At 33.8% G+C, this 19914-nt stretch overlaps 4 protein-coding genes across 9 annotated transcripts; 2 read left to right on the plus strand and 2 right to left on the minus strand.

Annotated features, from left to right (window-relative positions):
- Positions 1–754: 754 nt before the first annotated feature.
- Positions 755–6182, minus strand: LOC124535411 (52 kDa repressor of the inhibitor of the protein kinase-like). Its single transcript, XM_047111621.1, has 5 exons — positions 6175–6182; positions 5931–6064; positions 2998–3224; positions 2203–2457; positions 755–808 (listed from the first exon to the last, which is right to left on the minus strand). Exons 1-5 carry the CDS (start codon positions 6180–6182, stop codon positions 755–757), a joined length of 678 nt encoding a protein of 225 aa, XP_046967577.1.
- Positions 6183–6647: 465 nt separating this feature from the next.
- LOC124535058 (TAF5-like RNA polymerase II p300/CBP-associated factor-associated factor 65 kDa subunit 5L) lies at positions 6648–10897 on the plus strand. Its single transcript, XM_047111089.1, has 12 exons — positions 6648–6850; positions 6931–7082; positions 7182–7556; positions 7648–7792; positions 7870–7945; positions 8032–8170; positions 8791–8973; positions 9277–9429; positions 9508–9655; positions 9891–10059; positions 10450–10681; positions 10754–10897. The coding sequence occupies exons 1-12, from the start codon at positions 6782–6784 to the stop codon at positions 10863–10865; spliced, it is 1953 nt and encodes a 650-aa protein (XP_046967045.1). The 5' UTR covers positions 6648–6781; the 3' UTR covers positions 10866–10897.
- A 371-nt stretch (positions 10898–11268) lies between these two features.
- LOC124535059 (DNA polymerase delta subunit 3) lies at positions 11269–12800 on the minus strand. Its single transcript, XM_047111090.1, has one exon. It carries the CDS (start codon positions 12694–12696, stop codon positions 11383–11385), a length of 1314 nt encoding a protein of 437 aa, XP_046967046.1. The 5' UTR covers positions 12697–12800; the 3' UTR covers positions 11269–11382.
- A 599-nt stretch (positions 12801–13399) lies between these two features.
- Positions 13400–19670, plus strand: LOC124535060 (LIM and senescent cell antigen-like-containing domain protein 2). Of its 6 annotated transcripts, none has more exons than XM_047111092.1 (9): positions 13400–13601; positions 13678–13784; positions 14425–14538; positions 14862–14974; positions 15142–15334; positions 15535–15676; positions 16462–16578; positions 16664–16805; positions 19388–19670. In XM_047111092.1, the coding sequence occupies exons 2-9, from the start codon at positions 13777–13779 to the stop codon at positions 19576–19578; spliced, it is 1020 nt and encodes a 339-aa protein (XP_046967048.1). In that variant the 5' UTR covers positions 13400–13601; positions 13678–13776; the 3' UTR covers positions 19579–19670. The 6 variants fall into 6 exon arrangements, with proteins under 6 accessions (XP_046967048.1, XP_046967049.1, XP_046967047.1 ...); XM_047111093.1 differs by having other exon boundaries at positions 13406–13601; positions 13693–13784; positions 19388–19638; XM_047111091.1 differs by having other exon boundaries at positions 13406–13601; positions 13736–13784; positions 19388–19638.
- Positions 19671–19914: the final 244 nt, after the last annotated feature.

The following is a 19914-nucleotide window of genomic DNA, read 5'->3' on the forward strand; positions in this document are numbered from 1 at the left end:
ATAAAACATTAATTATATGTATGTTTTATTTTACATACAACTTATGTCTATTTAAAACCACTAACTCACACTTGCATGCTCGTTACTCTCAACGAATTGTTTAGCGAGATTGTTGTGGAGATAACTGCAACTGCTTACACATACGCATGTATCGAACGAATATACTTGAAACAATGTCGTCATTTTGGCGGCTTAAGCATTAGAACATTAATTTTAAATAAATTTTGTTTGCTTCGAAAATAACAAAAAAAAAGGAATGCATATTTATATATTATATGTTAAAGCAAACCTAAATTAAAACATTCATAGCTTACTCATGCACTTTAACACAATTCTAAATCACAAATTCTATTAAAATATAAGATCCTCATCTTAGTGACTTTGTGCTAGTCCATATCGATAAATATAACCCAATCATGAGTCGTTATATCGCCTTTAACTCTAGTATAAACTACTATAAGGTGGCATCTATATAGACTATCAGATAGTTCAATAGGGTATTCTATTCTACTATGTTTGAAAAAGTACTTAGGAGTTCTAATATAAAGCCACAAAAAATTAAATTTATATATATATATATATATATATATATATATATATATATATATATATATATATAAATTTAATTTTTTGAGCCCCGCAGAGGTGAGCACCACTTCCTAGGGTTCTAGTTCTCAGGGTACAGAAACCACTAACCCCGGGACACTTATGGTGGGAGGAGAAGACATCCATAGCCAAGACACCTTTTCCGGTCTTATTCGGCGATGAACACGGAACAGTGCTGCTGACCAAGGGCGTAGCCAGGATTCTATACAGGGGGGGGCAGATTAGCAAAATCCCATACTACATTGTTTTAATCGTGATTTTTAACATATGAGTATCTAACATTGGTGGTGGAGGTGAGGTAAACATTAAAAACAAATATAACAATAAGAAACAGCTTTATTATTTGAAGAGTAATCTGCGCGGTTCTTCACAAAATTTATTAAAAACTTCTCTTACAATTTCATCTTTTTTTTCTTGGACAATTTTCCGGTGTACGCTTAACATACATAGCCCGTTTAAACGGTTTTCGGTCATTGTAGACCTCAGCCACGTTTTGATACGTCTCAGGGTAGAAAAAGACCTTTCTATATTACTTGTTGTACACGGTTGTGCCAACAAAATAAGTATGGCTTTTTTGGTTGTCGGGAAGAAAGTGTCCGCCTCCTTTAATACATCAATAAAATCTAATTTTTCTAGAGCGTCTTTTTCCATACCTTTATCCTTCCAAAGTTTATACCATAATTCCGCTTCATGCTCAAAAAGAAGAAGATCATAGTACTGGCAGAAATCTTGCGATTTTTCTTTAAAATCAACCAGTGACATATTTAACATTGAACTTGGATGTATCGACATTAAACTAAAAGCTGGTAAATGTTCATTAGAAAAACGCTGGTCGAGTGCGGATATCAAAGAATCTAAATAAGGAATGATAATTGATCGCTTCCAAAAATCGCATGAACTCTCAGCTGGGTGATTGGACCTATGTTGTTGGTGACATACAATACGCGGGATTTGCAAATCACTGCCAATGGCAGTTGCAGTTCTACGTGAAATGTCTAAAATAATCTGACTCTCTTTGTCTGCGTTACCACGATGATCTCTAATAACAGAAATAATTCTCTTGATATGATTCACACACGTGTACATATCGATATTCTTCGATTGTAATGCATTTGCAACAGGTTCCAATATACTTGAATATTTGGCTATCAATGTAACGCATATAATGAATACTGATTTAGTAGCAGCACAGTGTAACTGATAGGCGCTTTTTCTTGCAGCAGCATTTCCTTCTGTAGATATATTTGCAAGTCCATTAATAATTTCTTCAAAATGTTTGTTGAAAATTGCAATACTCTTATATTTTTGCGACCAGCGTGTCTCACATAAAGCCGGAATATTGGGAACATATTTCCTCCTTAAAGAAGATTCTCGGAAAAAGTTAATTATATCTTTTATCGTGCCGATTGTGTTCCGTATTTCTGGCACTTGATTCAAATCATTTATTACTAAATTAAGCCTGTGACTTGCACAATGAAAATATAAGGCTTTTTTATATTTCTCTCTCAGTTTTTTTTGAACGCCCCCAATACTTCCAGCCATTGTAGAACACCCATCGTAACCTTGACCAATGCACCTATCAGGTTCAAGTCCTACGTTTTCTAAAAACTTATCAATTGCTGACGCTATAGTATTAGCATCCATTGCAATCAATTCTACGAATCCTAGAAATTCTTCTCGGATCATATTTTTGCCTTCGTCGTAAAAACGGATTCCAATGGAAAGCTGCTCTCTTCCAGCTATGTCACATGACTCATCTGCCATGACACTATATGCAAAAGCTTTCTTTGCTACCTGTATAATTTCATTCTTTACGACCAAGCCGCACAAATCAATAATTTGGTTTTGAATCTGTGGGGAAGTATACATGGCATTTTTTTTGCCATGTTCTAAGTGCTGTTTTAAATCTTGATCGCCAGATCCAATTTTTAGATTTAAAAGGTCTTCAAAAATACCTTCATGATTCTCTTTACCCCTCAAAGGCAAGTCATGAGTGCCACAAAAAATAACTGTAGATATTATAGATGCCAGTATGTTTTTATTTTTCTCTATTTCTGTCTGATGAGCCGTGTTCATCATTACATCCACAGGCATTTGCTCCGATAAATTTTTTGCATCGTTGACTGCATTTTTATGATATTGTGATGAGAGATGCTTAACGCAGTGTTCATGTATATTTTTAAAACGGCAAAAAGGTCGAATTACAAATGAACCCAAATATCCAGCTACTATTTTTGGAGGAAATAGTACGCAATATAAACACAGCGCACCTTTTAGACGTTTGGAATAAACCAGCCAAGGTGAATAAGTTTGCAACCAACTATGATTAAATTTCCGCTTCAGATTAGCAGTTTCGGCATCTTTAGCAAAGTCGTAATTTCTAGGGGGTACCCAACAACGATTGAGCATATCCAATTTTTGACTTGTGGTCATCAAAGAAGTTCGCCCTACCCATTTGCCTAGATCATTATCACAAACTACTTCATCTTCAGGTATATTTTCTACAATTTCGACTTTAGAAGAACCAGCTTGAGCCAGTGAACTCTGTGATATACTTTCGACCTTCTTTTCTTCATCACTTTCACTACTAGTTTCTTCTTTTTTCCTTTTCAAAGTCTCTGAAACAAAAATCCATATGCTTTTAAATAAAATGGTGATTTTTATACACAACAAGTAGAATTTATTATTAAAACAAAAAAAACAACTGCACACTAAACAGAATATCTCCTAAACCCGTAAGAATTTCAGGATAAAATGTATCCTATGACACTCCCGTGAATAAGACGAATCTAACGACTTACATCAAAATCCATTAAGCCGTTTAGGCTACAGGAGGCCACAAAGAAACAGACATACATTCATACTTACTTTACATACATACATATACTCGAAAACATTACACTCTTTTTTCGGCAGTAGAAGGTTATAATAATATTTCACACCAAGCCTCTAGCTAGTCCTAAACTAAAGCTTGTGCTATGGGTAGGTACTAGACAACGTTATATTTTTTAGATACTTATACACTTTTCTTGTAATTATTATTCATAGAAAACACACAGACAGATCAGTAACAACCATAGAAATAGTATGCAATAGAAAACCAGTAGGTGCGGCAAAAAATGAATGCATTTTGCAAAAATAAATGTAATTTTTCGGGTTACATTTTCTTGTAATACAGACAAATCTTCACATAACACGATATCATTAAAACAGTATACACTTTTATTGCTGTTAATTTTATGATTTGCATGTAATATTAGAAAATGTTGTCTTAGATTTTCGCGATTATTACACATTGAAATAAAACTATTTTTAACGGATTTAAATCGCGTATATTAATTTTTTAACATCCCGACGTTTCGAGCACTTTGCAGTGTTCGTGGTCACGGGTAGACTAAGGTGACATTTGTCTATTTGAAGTACAAAGAAATTATTATTTAAAACTACCGCCAACGATTTCTCAATTGGTATCTTGAGTAACGTTCCGGTTGCACGCAGAAGGCACTAACTGTATCTTTAGGTCTTGCAGTCTGTTGGATTTGGGATTTTAAATTTTTAATAAGTGGATCCCAGGTGTTAGAAAGTCTCCAACCATCTTCTCTATTGAAGTTCGGATGTTTTTGAATTTCAATAGCCTCGCGTATCATTCTAGGAATGAATCTGTGTTCTCTAGCGAGGATCTGTGGTTTATCGAATCGAATAAAATGGTTAGGTTTATCCAGAGCGTGTTCACAGACTGCAGACTTTGAAGATCGCCTATTTTTGACATCTCCTATATGTTCTTTGACCCTAGTACCGATACTCCTCTTTGTTTGGCCTATGTAAGATAAACCACACTCACATTCGAGTTTATATACTCCCGCAGTTTGTAAAGGAATATTACTCTTGATAGGTCTCAAGAATTTTAAAAAAAAAAAAAAAAAATTAATATACGCGATTTAAATCCGTTAAAAATAGTTTTATTTCAATATTAGAAAATATCAGCAATACGAAATCACGCCAGGGCGCTAAAAGTTTATAGCTGTAAACAAAAATGAGCGCGTTTGATATTTTATTTGTCTCTTTTTCTCTTGTATATCGTGCATTTAATAATGACCTCTCGTTTCACACTTTGTATGTCTAATAGCGGTACTAGCGCGCGAATTCTAAGTCTATGGTAACAACACAAACAGACATTTTTATGCACATGCACTAATGCGAGGCGGGAACCCGTGACCCTAGGTACCGAAGTCCGTCGTGCGAATCACTGCATCAATCGAGTCTTCAAATTATCTTTCTAACAAACAAATCTGTTTCTAATAACATTCATAAATTATCCGCATAAAAAATAAAAATCGATGTGCATCGAGTCGATTTTTCGATAATCGCGCATGCGTGTGTGCCATCCAACCTGTCTCTTTCTACCACACAAGCACAATACGCGGACACGAGAGAAAAACAATAGCACGTCACGTTGGGTTGTTTGGCGCGCGCGGCGACTAGCCCGCTCGACTCACGTAATTCCTCAATCTACACTCCCACATCATTATTCTTTGCTGTTATTTAATACATTATAGAAAATTATTTGACTATGTACTTACCTTTAAAAAACTTCCTTATATCCATTTTCAAAACAAGTGAAAAAATTAGAAATTGTCAATTTCGAGAAATTGTCGAGGCATTCAATTGTCAATTGAATGCCTCGCCTCTCGCGGCTCTCGCTCGCTCGACCCGCATCCCGCTCAGGGGGGGGCAGCTGCCCCTCCCTGCCCGTACCTCGCTACGCCCATGCTGCTGACCCAGCACTGTGCCCACGGTCCCGTAAGATGAGAGCCTTGTTACGAGTATTAAGGGAGTCCACCCAAATAGGCGCACCATACAATGCCATGAAGCGCACAAGCAGGCAAGACGTTTAAGGTCCTCCTACATTGGCATTGATAAGCTTCAAGCTTAGTTGGACAAAATGTTGCTTGAAGCTCCATCTACCATCCAGGATGAGGTCCTAATCCCTCATATGTGTCTGCGCCTTAATTACAGTCCCTTGGAGGACGAAAGACGCTCCTCGAGGGGATTTCAGTGAGGACCGTACCGACCGGATAAGGAGGGCCTCCATTTTAGTTAGAGAAACCTTTAAGACCAGCATCTCTACTTAGGGCCGCCATCTGAAAGTTTGGCCCCGTCACCGTGACAACACACCCATCCCGGGCAAGGTGGGTGCCCGCAGGAGCCAATTAAAACCAACTCCAGACGCCGGACAAGTCCCCCCCAATCGCCCTCTCCCAAAAGGGCGCCCCCACGGGTCCCTGTTTAAGCCCAATAAAAGCCCTATCTTTTGCGCTGTTTACTTATCGCCTTTTCTAACTTCTTTTTCAACTGGCGATGTGCGGCCACAGCTGTACCTCTAAGTTTACGTTGAGCACGTTGCGCCTGCGATAGCGAACGTATGCTCTCCGCGCCCGGTTTGACGTCGCCAGTAGCTCTGCAATTTCATATACCTCATGGCACGATACCATTCAAGCCGCCCTACGATAAAGCCCTACAACAAGTAATTGATACCTAATCTGATGATAAGGAAGCTTAAAGCTTAACTTCGACATTACTGTTTTTCATAGGATAACAGACGACAGACTTTTTACTTTACTCAGTGTGGTTATTTTCTATGCTTTGAATAATTTGTTCTACTTAAGGATTTTTGGGAATTAAAATAATGACTTGAATTATATCAAATTACTTGTCAAATTATTTACCCGGAGGATCGGAATTTTGATTTAACGGGGAAATGCTGCTAGCATTCTTGCCTTCATTTCTCGCGGTCTAGATTTATTTTTAACTTTATCTTACAGTTAGTATTGATATGATTTGTTTAAGTAATTTTACAAGCTTTACAGAACTATATGAAATATCAAGGAACAAAGAGTAAAACTTACTTCGTCTTTAGGCTTCGTTCTTTAAAAAAAATACATTTTTGATTTAAAAAAATAATATATTTTTTTTAATTCATTTCTTTTGAGTCTGTGGTCAATTTATTGACATTTGCTACTTATTCTTGACAGTTGAGTCTATGTAGTAAATTGTCATAATAACCATTACTTCCTCAGTCGTTATCGTTAATTACCCCAATATTATGATTGTGTCGATAACATAAAGAAATAAACGAATTTTTTGTACTTTATAGTATTATTATTTATTTAAATCAATGAAAAGGACTCGAAACGATGCAGTTAAAGCTGCTGTTACTTCCTACTTAGAAAGACGGAATTATCCTGTAAATAAACTATTAATAAAACCTGTGTCCATTTAATATAGCAAGTGTGGTTTTAACTTACTTAAATTTATTTCTTTTAGGAAATAGATTTTTTTAATAACACCAATTCAAGTCGCAGTGCCGAGGAAATGGCTGTGGCGACTATTGTACAAAGTGAAGCAAGCCGAGCAAATTCTATTTTGTTTTCATGTATAAACAACGACCCCGGACATTATGATGTTCAATACACAAGGTAATATTATTCTCTATACACATATTAATTACAAATTTAATGGAATGCTACCTAACATTATGCGCCTATTATTATTAATTATAATTATTTTCATTACAGGCTTGTTCATTTCATTAAGGGTATTAAAATAGAAAATGTGAAAAATGAATTACTTGGTCTGCTGACCCCATTATTATGCCATTTATATCTAGAAATGTTACGGGGGGGACATGGAGGAGCTGCACAAATGTTCCTTAAAAGGCATTCTGCCTCATTACCACAAAAGGATTTATCTTATCATCAGCCTATTGATGGAAATCTGCCCTCAGCACTTTATCGTCCTAATAGCCTAGAACAATTATTTAATTCATTACAAAATGGTACTATAGACAATGAAACTCCAGAAAAAGATTATATGAATCAATTACTGGATGATATAGGTACTGTGTATACACTACAAGAAGTGGAATCTCGGCCATCCATTGCAGCTTTTAGGTATTTTAATTATTTGTTTTGAGAATTAAATTGAAAATATTCTTTGTACCTTGAAAAAAAAAATACAATCATTTTATTTGTTTTAAAACAGGTCCTGTAAATATGACATTTACTTATCACAGGATGCCCTAAACATGTTGAAAGCATATTTGGCCAAGCATGGCCATGTTTTATTAATACAAGTTCTGCAGACTTGGTTTCATATAGATATAAATAATGACAATAGAAAAAATACTGTAAGTTATTAATATTAACTTGAAATTAGTAAAATGTTGGCACTAGCTTTTATTATGTAACGGTAATATATTTACAGGATGACGATGAAGATCAAACTGATGATGAGAGAAATTCAGTTTCTGTAAATTGTGAAAAAGGCAATGATAGTAATGGTAACCTCATTTATCTTATAAATATTTCATTATACATTTATTGTTAACATAGACACATTTTAAATAAATTTATTAATTTTTTCCAGATATATTTTCAAAATGTAATGGCCATGCAGAATATCAATCTGTGGATAAGGAACTACGAGAACTACAGGATGCTATCAAAGGTGTAAGGGAAACTATGGCACCGCTTAAGTTGTATAAAATAGCTGCTCCAGATACACAGTAAGGAATATTATATTCTCTCATTTTATCATATGTAATTAGTATAATAGTATATTATACTGTTAGTTAGTTGGTTAATAAAATAATAATACTATGTAATTTTAATTACCCTAAAATAATTAAAAAATCGATGTGTATTTTTAAATCTTTCAAAATGTTTTTTTGTGTTTGTTTTTCTTAATATAAATTGAAAATTTAGCCTCTTTTAAAGTCTCTGTATGAAATTTTTACTGTTAGAATAATATCAATGAGCTTGTGAATGTTAATTTGATATAATATTCTTATTTATCTTAAAAAAAACACCACATAGAATAAAAAAAAAAATGTAGTTAACTGTGGTTTAAATGATTGTATTAGCATTTTTCTTGTGATTGTTTAAGAAAATGACTGAAGACTGTGATGTTAAAACTTTTCCATATCTCTATGGATTCACAGTGTATGTTCTAATTCTATAAAATTGTTTAATTAACTTTTAGAATTGTACAGTTAACATAAAAAATTTTATTACTTCAAAATATAAAACAAAACAACAAAAAATTATAAGTAATGAAATTGATTAAATATAGACCAATAAATCTATGGGTTGTTTGTTATGTTAATTTTATTTTTTTTGTATTCAGTCTAGTGTGTGCAAAAACTGATCAATACTGTAATGTGCTATGTGGAGGATTTGATAATTCAGAATTAAGATTGTGGGATCTTGGTCAAAACAATGTTAAGAGAAAGATCAACAGAAATATATCTGAGATTGAACTGGCTTGCTGCATTCCACCTGAACCGGAAACACCTTTAGACACTACATTGTATGTATCATTATTATATTAGTATTCCATTAAGAAAGCTTAAAAACAACATGTCTGTATATCCCAATGTAAATGTCTTAAGTTTACTTGTTTAGGCCTATCTTGTAAATATAAAGAAAAAGTTTTTAGAAGGCCTGTTCTTATGTTACCACTTATATATTATATTATAGTCAATACTAAAATTCAAGCTAAAAATCAAAATCATATAATTATTGTTCTATTAGTATTAGTTCCATAAATCATTTATTTTTAGGGTATTTTTTCATTATTTTTGGTATTGTTTTAATGTGACTTTAATTTCAGTCAAATAGGAACAGGATTACCACTAAGAGGACATTCGGGTCCAGTACAAGCGGTTAGCATACTTTCTAGAGAAGAACTGGTACTTTCAGCCTCCCATGATAATACAATGAGGGCATGGAGATTATCAGATTATTCATGTGCTTCTATATACAGGTAGAATTGTAAACAATTGTTAATTATGTCTTTTAATAGTACTGTGCCTGAAATAATCTATAACTTGTAATATTTTAGAGGTCATAACTATCCGATCTGGTGCATGGATGTGTCGAAAAATGGATTGTTTATAGTAACCGGGTCTCATGACAGAACAGCGAAATTGTGGTCTTTGGATAGGACATTTCCTGTACGAGTGTTTGTGGGACACATGTCTGATGTGACGGTAAATTTATAATTGTAAATAAGTATATAAAGTTTAAAGACTTTTTCAACAATGGGATATAGGGTACTTATCAAATCAAAATGGCATATAATTTTATAATCCTTTATTCAGTCTCTTAGAAATGTATATTTATACTATTAAAAATAAACCTTTTAGCAAACGTAGTAGCTCTAAAATCGTCGCATAAAGAACTTTTCCTTCCGCACATGTATTGGAGGTTCGGTATGTTTAACAGTGCGTCAAGTTCCACCCCAATGAGGCATATATGGCGACGGGCGGCGCCGACCGCAGCGTTCGGTTATGGAGCGTCTGCGACGCGCGTCTCGTGCGCGTGCTTGTTGGACACCGAGCTGTCGTTCGTGCTCTCGCTTTCTCGCCCGCTGGAACACATCTCGCCAGTGCCGGTATTGCCAATTCGATTTCACACATCTGCCTAAAAATTATATTAATAATAACTATATACTTGGTGGTAGGGCTTTGTGCAAGCCCACCTGGGTAGGTACCACCCACTCATCAGATATTCTACCGCTAAACAACAGTGCGTATTGTTGTGTTCCGGTTTGAAGGGTGAGTGAGCCAGTGTAACTACAGGCACAAGGGACATAGCATCTTAGTTCCCAAGGTTGGTGGCGCATTGACAATGTAAGGATTAGTTAATATTTCTTACAGCGTCATTGTCTATGGGTGATGGTGATCACTAAGCATTGGGTGGCCTATATGCTCGTCCCCCAAGCTATTCCATAAAATAAAAAATAACCCATATTGTATATTAAAAGTATCCAACTATTTTTCAGGCGATGATAAAAAGATAAAAATATGGGATTTAGCTGCATGTACATGTGTACATGAATACAGGGGGCACCATGGAAAAGTAACTGCACTAGATTGGTCTGCCGTTGGAAAACCTAGCTTATCTAACAGAATTTCTACAGACCCCAATGATTCAAATGCTGATAATTCTATATTATGTTCTGCTGGCATGGATGGAGTAGTAAAAGTTGTATGGGACACAAACATTAAAAATAAGTAAGTCACATATATTTATTTTATTTGAATTTAGTCAATTGATTTCCAATATATGTATTATTATCATTACAGGCAAGTATCAAGCCAAGATATTTCAACTTCTACATATAATACTAAATGCTCATATTTGGTTGATGTGCAAGTACACCCAGACTGGATGGTAGCAATAGGAACTAAGAGATGATACGCTGAAAAATAAATGATCTTTTATCATAATTTAATGTTTTTTATTTTATATGCAAGTCTACACATTATATAAATGTTAACATGATTGAATATCTGAATAAATGATTTATTTTTGCTGAACACTTAAACTATCTTTCCTACTAAACTCGGTACTCAAGATCTTGCCACACACTAGTTTACCGTTATAATACCATAAGATATATATGGCACTTCATGCATTTGATAAGATTATCATTTGTCAGCATTTGAGTTTTATGAGTTTATACCATTTAAGTCTTAGAGAAGAATGTATTATGCAATATTAAACACATCATTAGATTTATATCAAAACTTTGTTTTTTTATTTGGAAAATATATCACTATTTGTTTGAAATAATTGTGTTGATAGGTAATTAAAAAGATAGATTTAAAAGATTTATTTTTTAATATTATCGAGAGAAAATATCAAAATATTCTTAATTTGACATAAGTATATCATAACAAGCTCATGATTAAATATTGAACAAAAAATAAACCTACTTCTTCTTAAAAAATTGGGCAAGTGTAGCTTGTTTGCCTTTTTGTGGAGGGGATATTTTCTTTTTAGTCATTATTACATCACTTTTCTTGTCTTTTGGTGATATTTCTTTCTTCTCTACTTTAATTTCTTTAACATTTTGTTTGACATTTTTGTCATCCTCATTTTCAGAATAACTTTCATAAATCTCTTCTTTGACGGTATGTACATACCCCTCATCATCTATATAAGTTTTATCTACAACTTTTCTTCTTTTCTTAGGATTTACAATACCTGATGTTATTTTTATACTATTAGCAGATGGCGTTGGAGGAATCTCATCATCAGATTCACTTTTGATTTCTTCTTTGACTGCAAAGGGGTCCGCCTCCTCATCACTGTCACTATCTGAAACATGCAATACCCTTTTTCTTTTCCTACCATTGGCTGTTGATTTCTTTGTATGAGTTAGAATTTTATTTTTCTTTTGAGGGATGGATTCCTCTTTATCAGATGTTTTAGTCTTGAGTATTTGATTTTCAACATCCATTTCTGTTTTTTCTTCATCTTTAAGTTGAATATTTTCTTTTGCTGCCTTGGGTTTTTGTTCCGGTTCTTTTATAACTTTTTTATTAACTCCATTAGATTTACTGAAAAATCCAGCTATTCCTTTTTGAGTTTTATGGTTATTATTTTGCTTGTTGTTAGGTTCTTTGGTTGGAGAAACAACTTCTGTTTTAATTTTGGATTTTGAATTTTCAGTGACAATTGGAGCTATCTTGTTTTCTAATTGAGTATTTTTGACCACACTTTTAGATTCTGTTTTGATTTTCTTTTGAGGAACTGATTCTAACCCGCCATTTGTTACTGTTTGTCGGCTGTTTTCTTTTAAGCCTCCGATTTCATCTATTGTCATTTTATTGCATTCACTGCTCTTAATCAAGCCAGCGCATAGATTGAAGTCATCAAATTTACATACTAATAAATAAGCAGCATGATCAGTGCGTGGAGAACCTTTGTTAACACTGTATACGTGTTCATAAAATACAATCTTAAATGATGTTTTTAGGTTTTTTAAATCATCCTCAGTACATACAGTTGTCCTCGCTTTGCTATCCTCTGTTAAACCTGATACAATATAATTTACGTTGAGCTTGATATCTGGATATTCTTTTGGAATTTTTCTTACAAAAAGGTGTAACAATTGTTTACTTTTATTTATATGAATACACAAATCTCTACTCAGTGAAATGTATGTGACGATCTTTTCTTCATCTAATATCATATTTTTTAACGTATTTAAATTAGTTTCTAAGGATTCGTCTAAATCCATTATTATGTATGTATTATAAAACCGAACCCTTCAATTATTATTTATTATAAAGGAATGTTGACGGTTTCTAATACTTTTGACTTTTTACTTTAGGCGCACTTTTTTAAGTTTTAACATGTCTACTGACAGCTGACAATCAAATGTGAAATGACCCACAGATTAAGAAAAAAGAAACATTATTTAAGCAACTCAGTTATCCTACTCAGGTAACTTATATAATTTTAGTCAAGGTCCGATGTAGGGCCATTAAGGATAAGTCACATATCGCTGACTCTTCATTTATTTTCGGCCTACGTCGTAGTCTGTAGGGCCAAGTCAGATTAATACATCTCATCATGTTTTACAAAAATACACAATGTTTTTCGTAATAGAGTAGACACTTATATGGCACAACAATTATAATGAATTTGTGGCCTATTCATGGGACGGTTTTTCGGCTGGTTTTTTTCTTTTCCTTTCGATTTCAAATAATAGCGTTTATTGAACGGTATAAAAACAAAACAACGAAGTTTATGTCAGGAAATTACAGATTGCCATTTTACACGTGATATGATTAAAAAAATTGATAAGTTCTTCTATCTTACTAAACAAAATAATATCATTTAAATTAACGTTTTATTGACCAATCTCAAATAGTAAAAGTGGCCATTATTTTGAACACGCAGTACCGTAATATTGACATAGGCAGCTTAAGAAACTGGCAGCATTGTTTACGATTGTCACGCACACACGAATCGCAAGACATATTTTTTATGTACAATATTAACATCTGACGAATAATATTTGTATCTTGTTTTTAATGAATGTTATATATATAATTTTATAGAATCATTATCATTTTTACTTTTAATGTGTAAGATTAATGTTAAAATAATCGACCTGAAGTATTAAACACAACGTTACAAGTGAGTGAAACCTTCTCATAAGGCGAGTCTATTTTGGTTGCCATTACATCATTTATACCTATATAAGTGATCTCAGTTGTTTTATTTGCAGTATACCTAGTTTTCAATTGATCTATTTTTTTACGACTCAACAGAAAGAAGCACTATTAGTATTTTTTCAAATTAGAAGGGAAAAATGCCCGGGTAAGAACTAAGAATTAAAACGGGAGTGGTCCTATTAAATGGACTTTTGCTTCCTACACACGCTTACCTCATTTGGAAAGATAACATTGCCTCATTACTCAATACTGGTATTAACTATGATTCATATATCAATGTCAATCGTTATACCTAAACTATAACATGTTAACCCTTCAACCTAATTTCATAATCCTACTTTGAATGTACTATAAACACAACCTAGTTGATGTAAACTTTTTCATTTACATAAACAAACAAAACATCGAAACGAGATCATTATAATTTTTTTTGTTAATGACTTATAAAATAAAATACTGCAAATACTAATCCTTATGAAAATTCATGGCACAATTCTGTCTGTCTTCATCACTGTTGTATTTTAATTTAAATATTTCAGCAATATAATATTTTAGTAAACATATATCACTCACAAATTGCTTGAGAACTGTAATAAAAAAAATTGTAGTATAGCTTACAAATTTACATATCTGAGCAATCCTTAGAATTTATGAATATTTCCTGAAAACATTTTTCCTCATTTAATTTTAAGTAATCTTTATCCTGTGTCACTGTAGTTTATAGGAGTAATTCAGTAACATAGTTACCATTTGGTATTAAGTTGTGAATTATTTTTATGTTTCAGAATTGCGAATATGTCTTTAGATAATATGTTTTGCACCCGCTGTGGGGATGGGTTTGAACCAAATGAGAAGATTGTCAACTCTAATGGTGAACTTTGGCATACTGGTTGTTTTGTGTAAGTGGTTTTATATTATCATGTAATTGATTATCTTTTGATATGTAAAGTATAAGAGCAACAATTTTTGTTACTATACCAACACTGTTTGTAAGTTTGCAGCATCAAAATAGTTTGCTCTCTGCTGTAAAGATTTTTTAAATAGAGATTGAAGCTGCATTTTAAAAAAACAGTCTAAGAGTTTTGCCATCAATTAAATGTAAATGTAATGAGTTGATTATTTTTTAAAAGTTACCTCAATAATTATGAGTCCCAGTGTTTAATTATCTAAACATATAATAAAATTGGAGTATCTGTTTGTAATATTAAAATATCAATTGCAGATGTGCACAATGTTTCCGTGTATTTCCGGAAGGCGTTTTTTACGAGTTTGAAGGACGAAAATATTGCGAACGAGATTTCCAAGTGCTATTTGCACCTTGTTGTGGAAAATGCCGTAAGTTTTTACAATATTGTATGTGAAGTGGTAACTTTATCTAAATTATCCTGTTATTTATTAACTTTCGTAAACTTTTTATATCTTGTTCTTTTTAGCTTTAAATATTTGATGCAGTAATTATATTTTTATATTTTAAGAAAGTCTAATTAGAGGTTTTATTTAAGGTGAATTTGTGATTGGTCGTGTGATTAAGGCAATGAACTCAAACTGGCATCCAGCTTGTTTCCAATGTGAGGAATGTAATATTGAGCTGGCAGATGCTGGTTTCATAAAGCATGCCGGCCGTGCTCTCTGCCATGCTTGTAATGCTCGTATTAAAGCAGATGGCCTGCAAAATTATATATGCCACAAGTGCCAGTAAGTTTAACTTTATATTATTCACTAAAATTAATATACTCTGAGTTGGCCATACAGAAGTTACTTACTAATGGTGAATTAAGTGTAGTATATTTTGCTTTATATTGATAGACGCTTTGGAATAATGCTTGAATTATTATAAAATAAAAAATTATTAAGTGAGCTTGGTATCTATTCAAACTGGTATGTAATATTTTTAGCGGTGTAATTGATGGGGAGCCTCTGCGTTACCGCGGTGAGGTGTATCACGGCTACCATTTCTCTTGCGCTACTTGCGGCGTGGAACTCGATCACACCGCTCGTGAGGTCAAGAACAGACCGGGATATGCTGCTAATGATGTCGTGAGTTTTTAACATATATAGATAGATAGAACAAACAAAAACTTTCAGGCTCAAATTGAATATTATTAATATTTCCTATGTAGTTACGTATCGTATACGTATATATTAGTTGAAGAGTCGAGATGGCCCAGCGGTTAGAACACGTGCATCTTAACCGATGATTGCGGGTTCAAACCCAGGCAAGCACCGCTTATTCATGTGCTTAATTTGTCTTTATAATTCATCTCGTGCTCAGCGGTGAAGGAAAACATCGTGAGGAAACCTGCATGTGACAAATTTCATAGAAATTCTGCCACATGTGTATTCCACCAACCCGCATTGGAACAGTGTGGTGGAAAATGTTCCAAACCTTCTCCTCAAAGGGAGAAGAGGCCTTTAGCCCAGCAGTGGGAATTTACAGGCTGTTGTTGTTGTTGTATGTAGTTACTTATCAATATTCTATACATGTATATAATTACTGTAAATGTTATGTACAGTGTTGTTAAGATATTGCTAAACCAAATGGTTATTCTTGTGTACATTTTGGTTCATTGCTGTAAAAGAAAATGTTAAAAAGGTAATTTTGTGTAAAATAGATATGTCATTTTCATTTAACAACAAATCTTTAAGTTAGAGTACAAATATTAATTTAAGTAATTATAATTTTAATATGAAATGACTTCTGGATTCCATAAAACTCTAACTTTTAAAATTGTATACATATCTTTAACTCTAAAAAAAAAATAAAGTATGACTTCTGTAAAATTAAGAAGGTGATTCGATTGTTATTATTTTTATTTTTTCAGAATAACCTCTTCTGTCTTCGTTGCCATGATAAAATGGGTATCCCCATATGTGGGGCTTGTCGTCGTCCTATAGAGGAAAGAATTGTTACTGCTTTGGGCAAACATTGGCATGTTGAGGTAAAAATGCTAAAAACTTTACGTTACTTTAATTACCTTTGTGTTGAATATTTTTGTTTTTATATTAATATTCTATATTTTTTAGCATTTCGTGTGCGCCAAATGTGAAAAGCCATTCCATGGTCATCGTCACTATGAGAAGAAAGGTTTGGCATACTGTGAACAACATTATCATCAGTTATTCGGCAACCTTTGTTATGTCTGCAATCAAGTTATTGCTGGTGATGGTATGTGTATACAATTAATTTATTATAATTATGAGTTTTCTATATACAAATGGGATTCATTCATCATTAATTTCTCTTCTAATTTCTCTTTCTGAGTTTTCCTGTGGCAACACTAGCCTAATGTCATAAAAAACTTCTCTCAACAAATAAAAATTATTATTTTATTATAAAAAATAACTGTATTATCTTTAATTTTGTATTTATATCAAGTTATTAATGTAATATATAAAAAGTATATTAATATACTGAGTGTCGTTCGTCAATGTGCAGTGTTTTCTTGTGTTGTGTTCGTCAGCTGACATTACGCAGGTAACGAACTCAATTTTAAAAAGTTTTCTTGTTCAACTTCTTGTTATCCCTCTAACTTACTATAGAAACCCTATTTCACAATTTATAAGTCAAATATTATAGCAACTGTTTGATCACACTGACGCCGTCTATATTATTTTATCTAATAACTTCTATTTTTATAAAACATGATGACTCGTAGCACCAAGGCGCGTCAGGCCGAGGAACAACTCCAGCTGACGCTCCAGGAACTAAAAGCATCCAGGACTCAGTGTGATCTACTGTTAAAAGAAAGGGATGATAATGAACAAGAATTCTTGCAAATTCTTAATAAAAACAACGCATTAAAATCTGAGCTTTCGCAGTTACATTTACGATATGTAGAAATGGAAGAACAAAATAATAATTTGCAAGAAATAGTCAGTGGGTTTGATAATTGCAGAGATGAGTATGAGCAAGCTCTTATGCTCACCAATGACTTAAAAGCTAAATTACATAAGGCCCAACTATATATATCAGAATTAGAAAACAATAACCTCAATTTGAAGGCCTCTCAAACCCAGTGTCTATATGATGAACTGGTTGGATATAAAGCCACATTAGTGTCCCCGCTCACCAGTAACAAAGACATTTCGACAATTGATTTGACTGGTGATGACATGGGTTCTTCCAGTCTAGTATTAAGTAATAATAAATTCAAGAAATATATTAAAATTAATAGGTATATTAAGAAAACACAAAAATTGATAAAATCTAGAAATAATTGCCTTAATTATGAAAAAATCTGTAAGGAAAGAAATACACTCAAATTAAAAATGATTGAGTATAATAAGAATGTGAAAGATATGAGACAAGGTTATGAGGCTGATGTGACTGCTCTTCAGGCTGAGATATCATATTTAAAAAGCTCCTTAGACACCATATCAAAAAAATATGAACTGTCCCAAAATGAAATTACTGGTCATATCGCAGCCATGAACAATCTACTAGACTTAAGTAAGTATAATTCGGAGCGCTTTGACTCTCTCATAAACCACTATGCTTGTGATTGTCGGGGCGCTTCTGACTCTGGGGATCGTTCTGGGCTGTGCTCTGGTATGGTGCCTCCATCTCAGTCAACAGCTCATGTCAGCGCCATACCAAGCAAAACACATCATGTTCCTCCCAAAAAATGTACTAAAATTTATAGTGATGGAATGGGAAGAGATATGGGTGTTTTGCTCAATGACATGTGTAGGGGACAATTAGTAACAAATTATTGTATGCCAGGTGCAAGTTACTCACATATAATGAATAGTATTTTGAATTGTACTCATTGTCCTTCTACTACACTAATCATACTAGTTGGGAGAAGGGGAAATGTGAACAAAAAAATTCTTGATTATTATTACACTAAATTATTAAATTTAAATGTAGAAAGAATATTAATGTTCACATTTCCTTATATTAAAGATATGCCACAGGAAAATGCAATTAGGTTTAAATTAAATAATAGGTTACATATAATGACAAATAGTTATTATGTATCAAAAAATGACATCAATAATAAAATTGAATTAATTGATATTAATAATATAATTAATAATAGTTCATGTTTATTGACATGTGATAGGTGTCACCTATCAAATTTTTATAAGAGACAGATAGCAAGCACGCTATCATATTTTATTGTTACAAAATCAACCAACTGTTTGGTTGACCAGACAACTGCTTCTATTGAGCAGTATAATAATACAAGACCATATATTTTGGAATATGTTCCAAGTAATTTAAATTAAACTCTAAGACAATGGAGGTAGTCTCTGGCACCAATAGTATAGTTACCATAGAAGCCAATAAAAAGAAAAAAAAAATAACTAATAATAAAATTGTAAACCTGGTGCACCAAAATATTCAAGGAATGTTAGGGAAGGACCTAGATATTGAATTATTTTTGACCTGTAATGATATTGATATTTTGTGTTTAACTGAACATTGGCTTCTGAATTATCAGGTCATGTTTAACTTTAGTGGGCACCAGTTGGCTAGTTTGTTCAGTAGGAATAAAGCTATTCGCGGTGGCTCTTTAATACTTATGAGTAAACACTTTCATATAAATGTATGTAACAGATGTCTGAGGATTAAAATCTTGTAGACTATTTGCTTGTTGGACAAAGTTAGTGAGCGTGTTCTTAATGGAAAGTATCCACTTGTAATGTTATTGTCAGCTGCTCCTTTTGTTTGGTCACTGTTGAAAATATTTAAAACTGGTTTGTTTATTATATTTATTATCCAATGTAAACACGGTGTTGCAGTATTCACGGCCTTGAACAAGGCATGGTGCGTGCACCACTTTGCGTGCGCCGTGTGCGACACAGCGCTGAGCACGCGTAGCAAGTTCTACGAGTACGACGAGCGCCCGGCCTGCCGCCGCTGCTACGAGCGCCTGCCCGCCGAGCTGCGTCGCCGTCTGCGTCGCGCGCACCACTACACGCTGCGCCGGTGAGCGCACGCACCGCCGCTGTCACCACCACCACCACCACGACCACCACCACCAACACCGCCACCACCACCACCACGACCACCACCACCACCACCGCCACCACCACCACCACCGCCACCACCAACACCACCAACACCACCAACACCACCACCATCCAAAACCATCCAAAACCACCACCATCCAAAACCATCCAAAACCACCACCACAACCACCACCACCACCACCACCACCACCACCACCACCACCACCACCACCACCACCACCATCGTCACCGCCATAAAACCTTACATCTAAAGTCTAAGTCTGTCTAAAGCAAATTTGAAACAAGTATTGTATTCC

Source organism: Vanessa cardui, chromosome 14 (genome assembly GCF_905220365.1).
Source record: "Vanessa cardui chromosome 14, ilVanCard2.1, whole genome shotgun sequence".
NCBI lineage: Eukaryota > Metazoa > Arthropoda > Insecta > Lepidoptera > Nymphalidae > Vanessa > Vanessa cardui.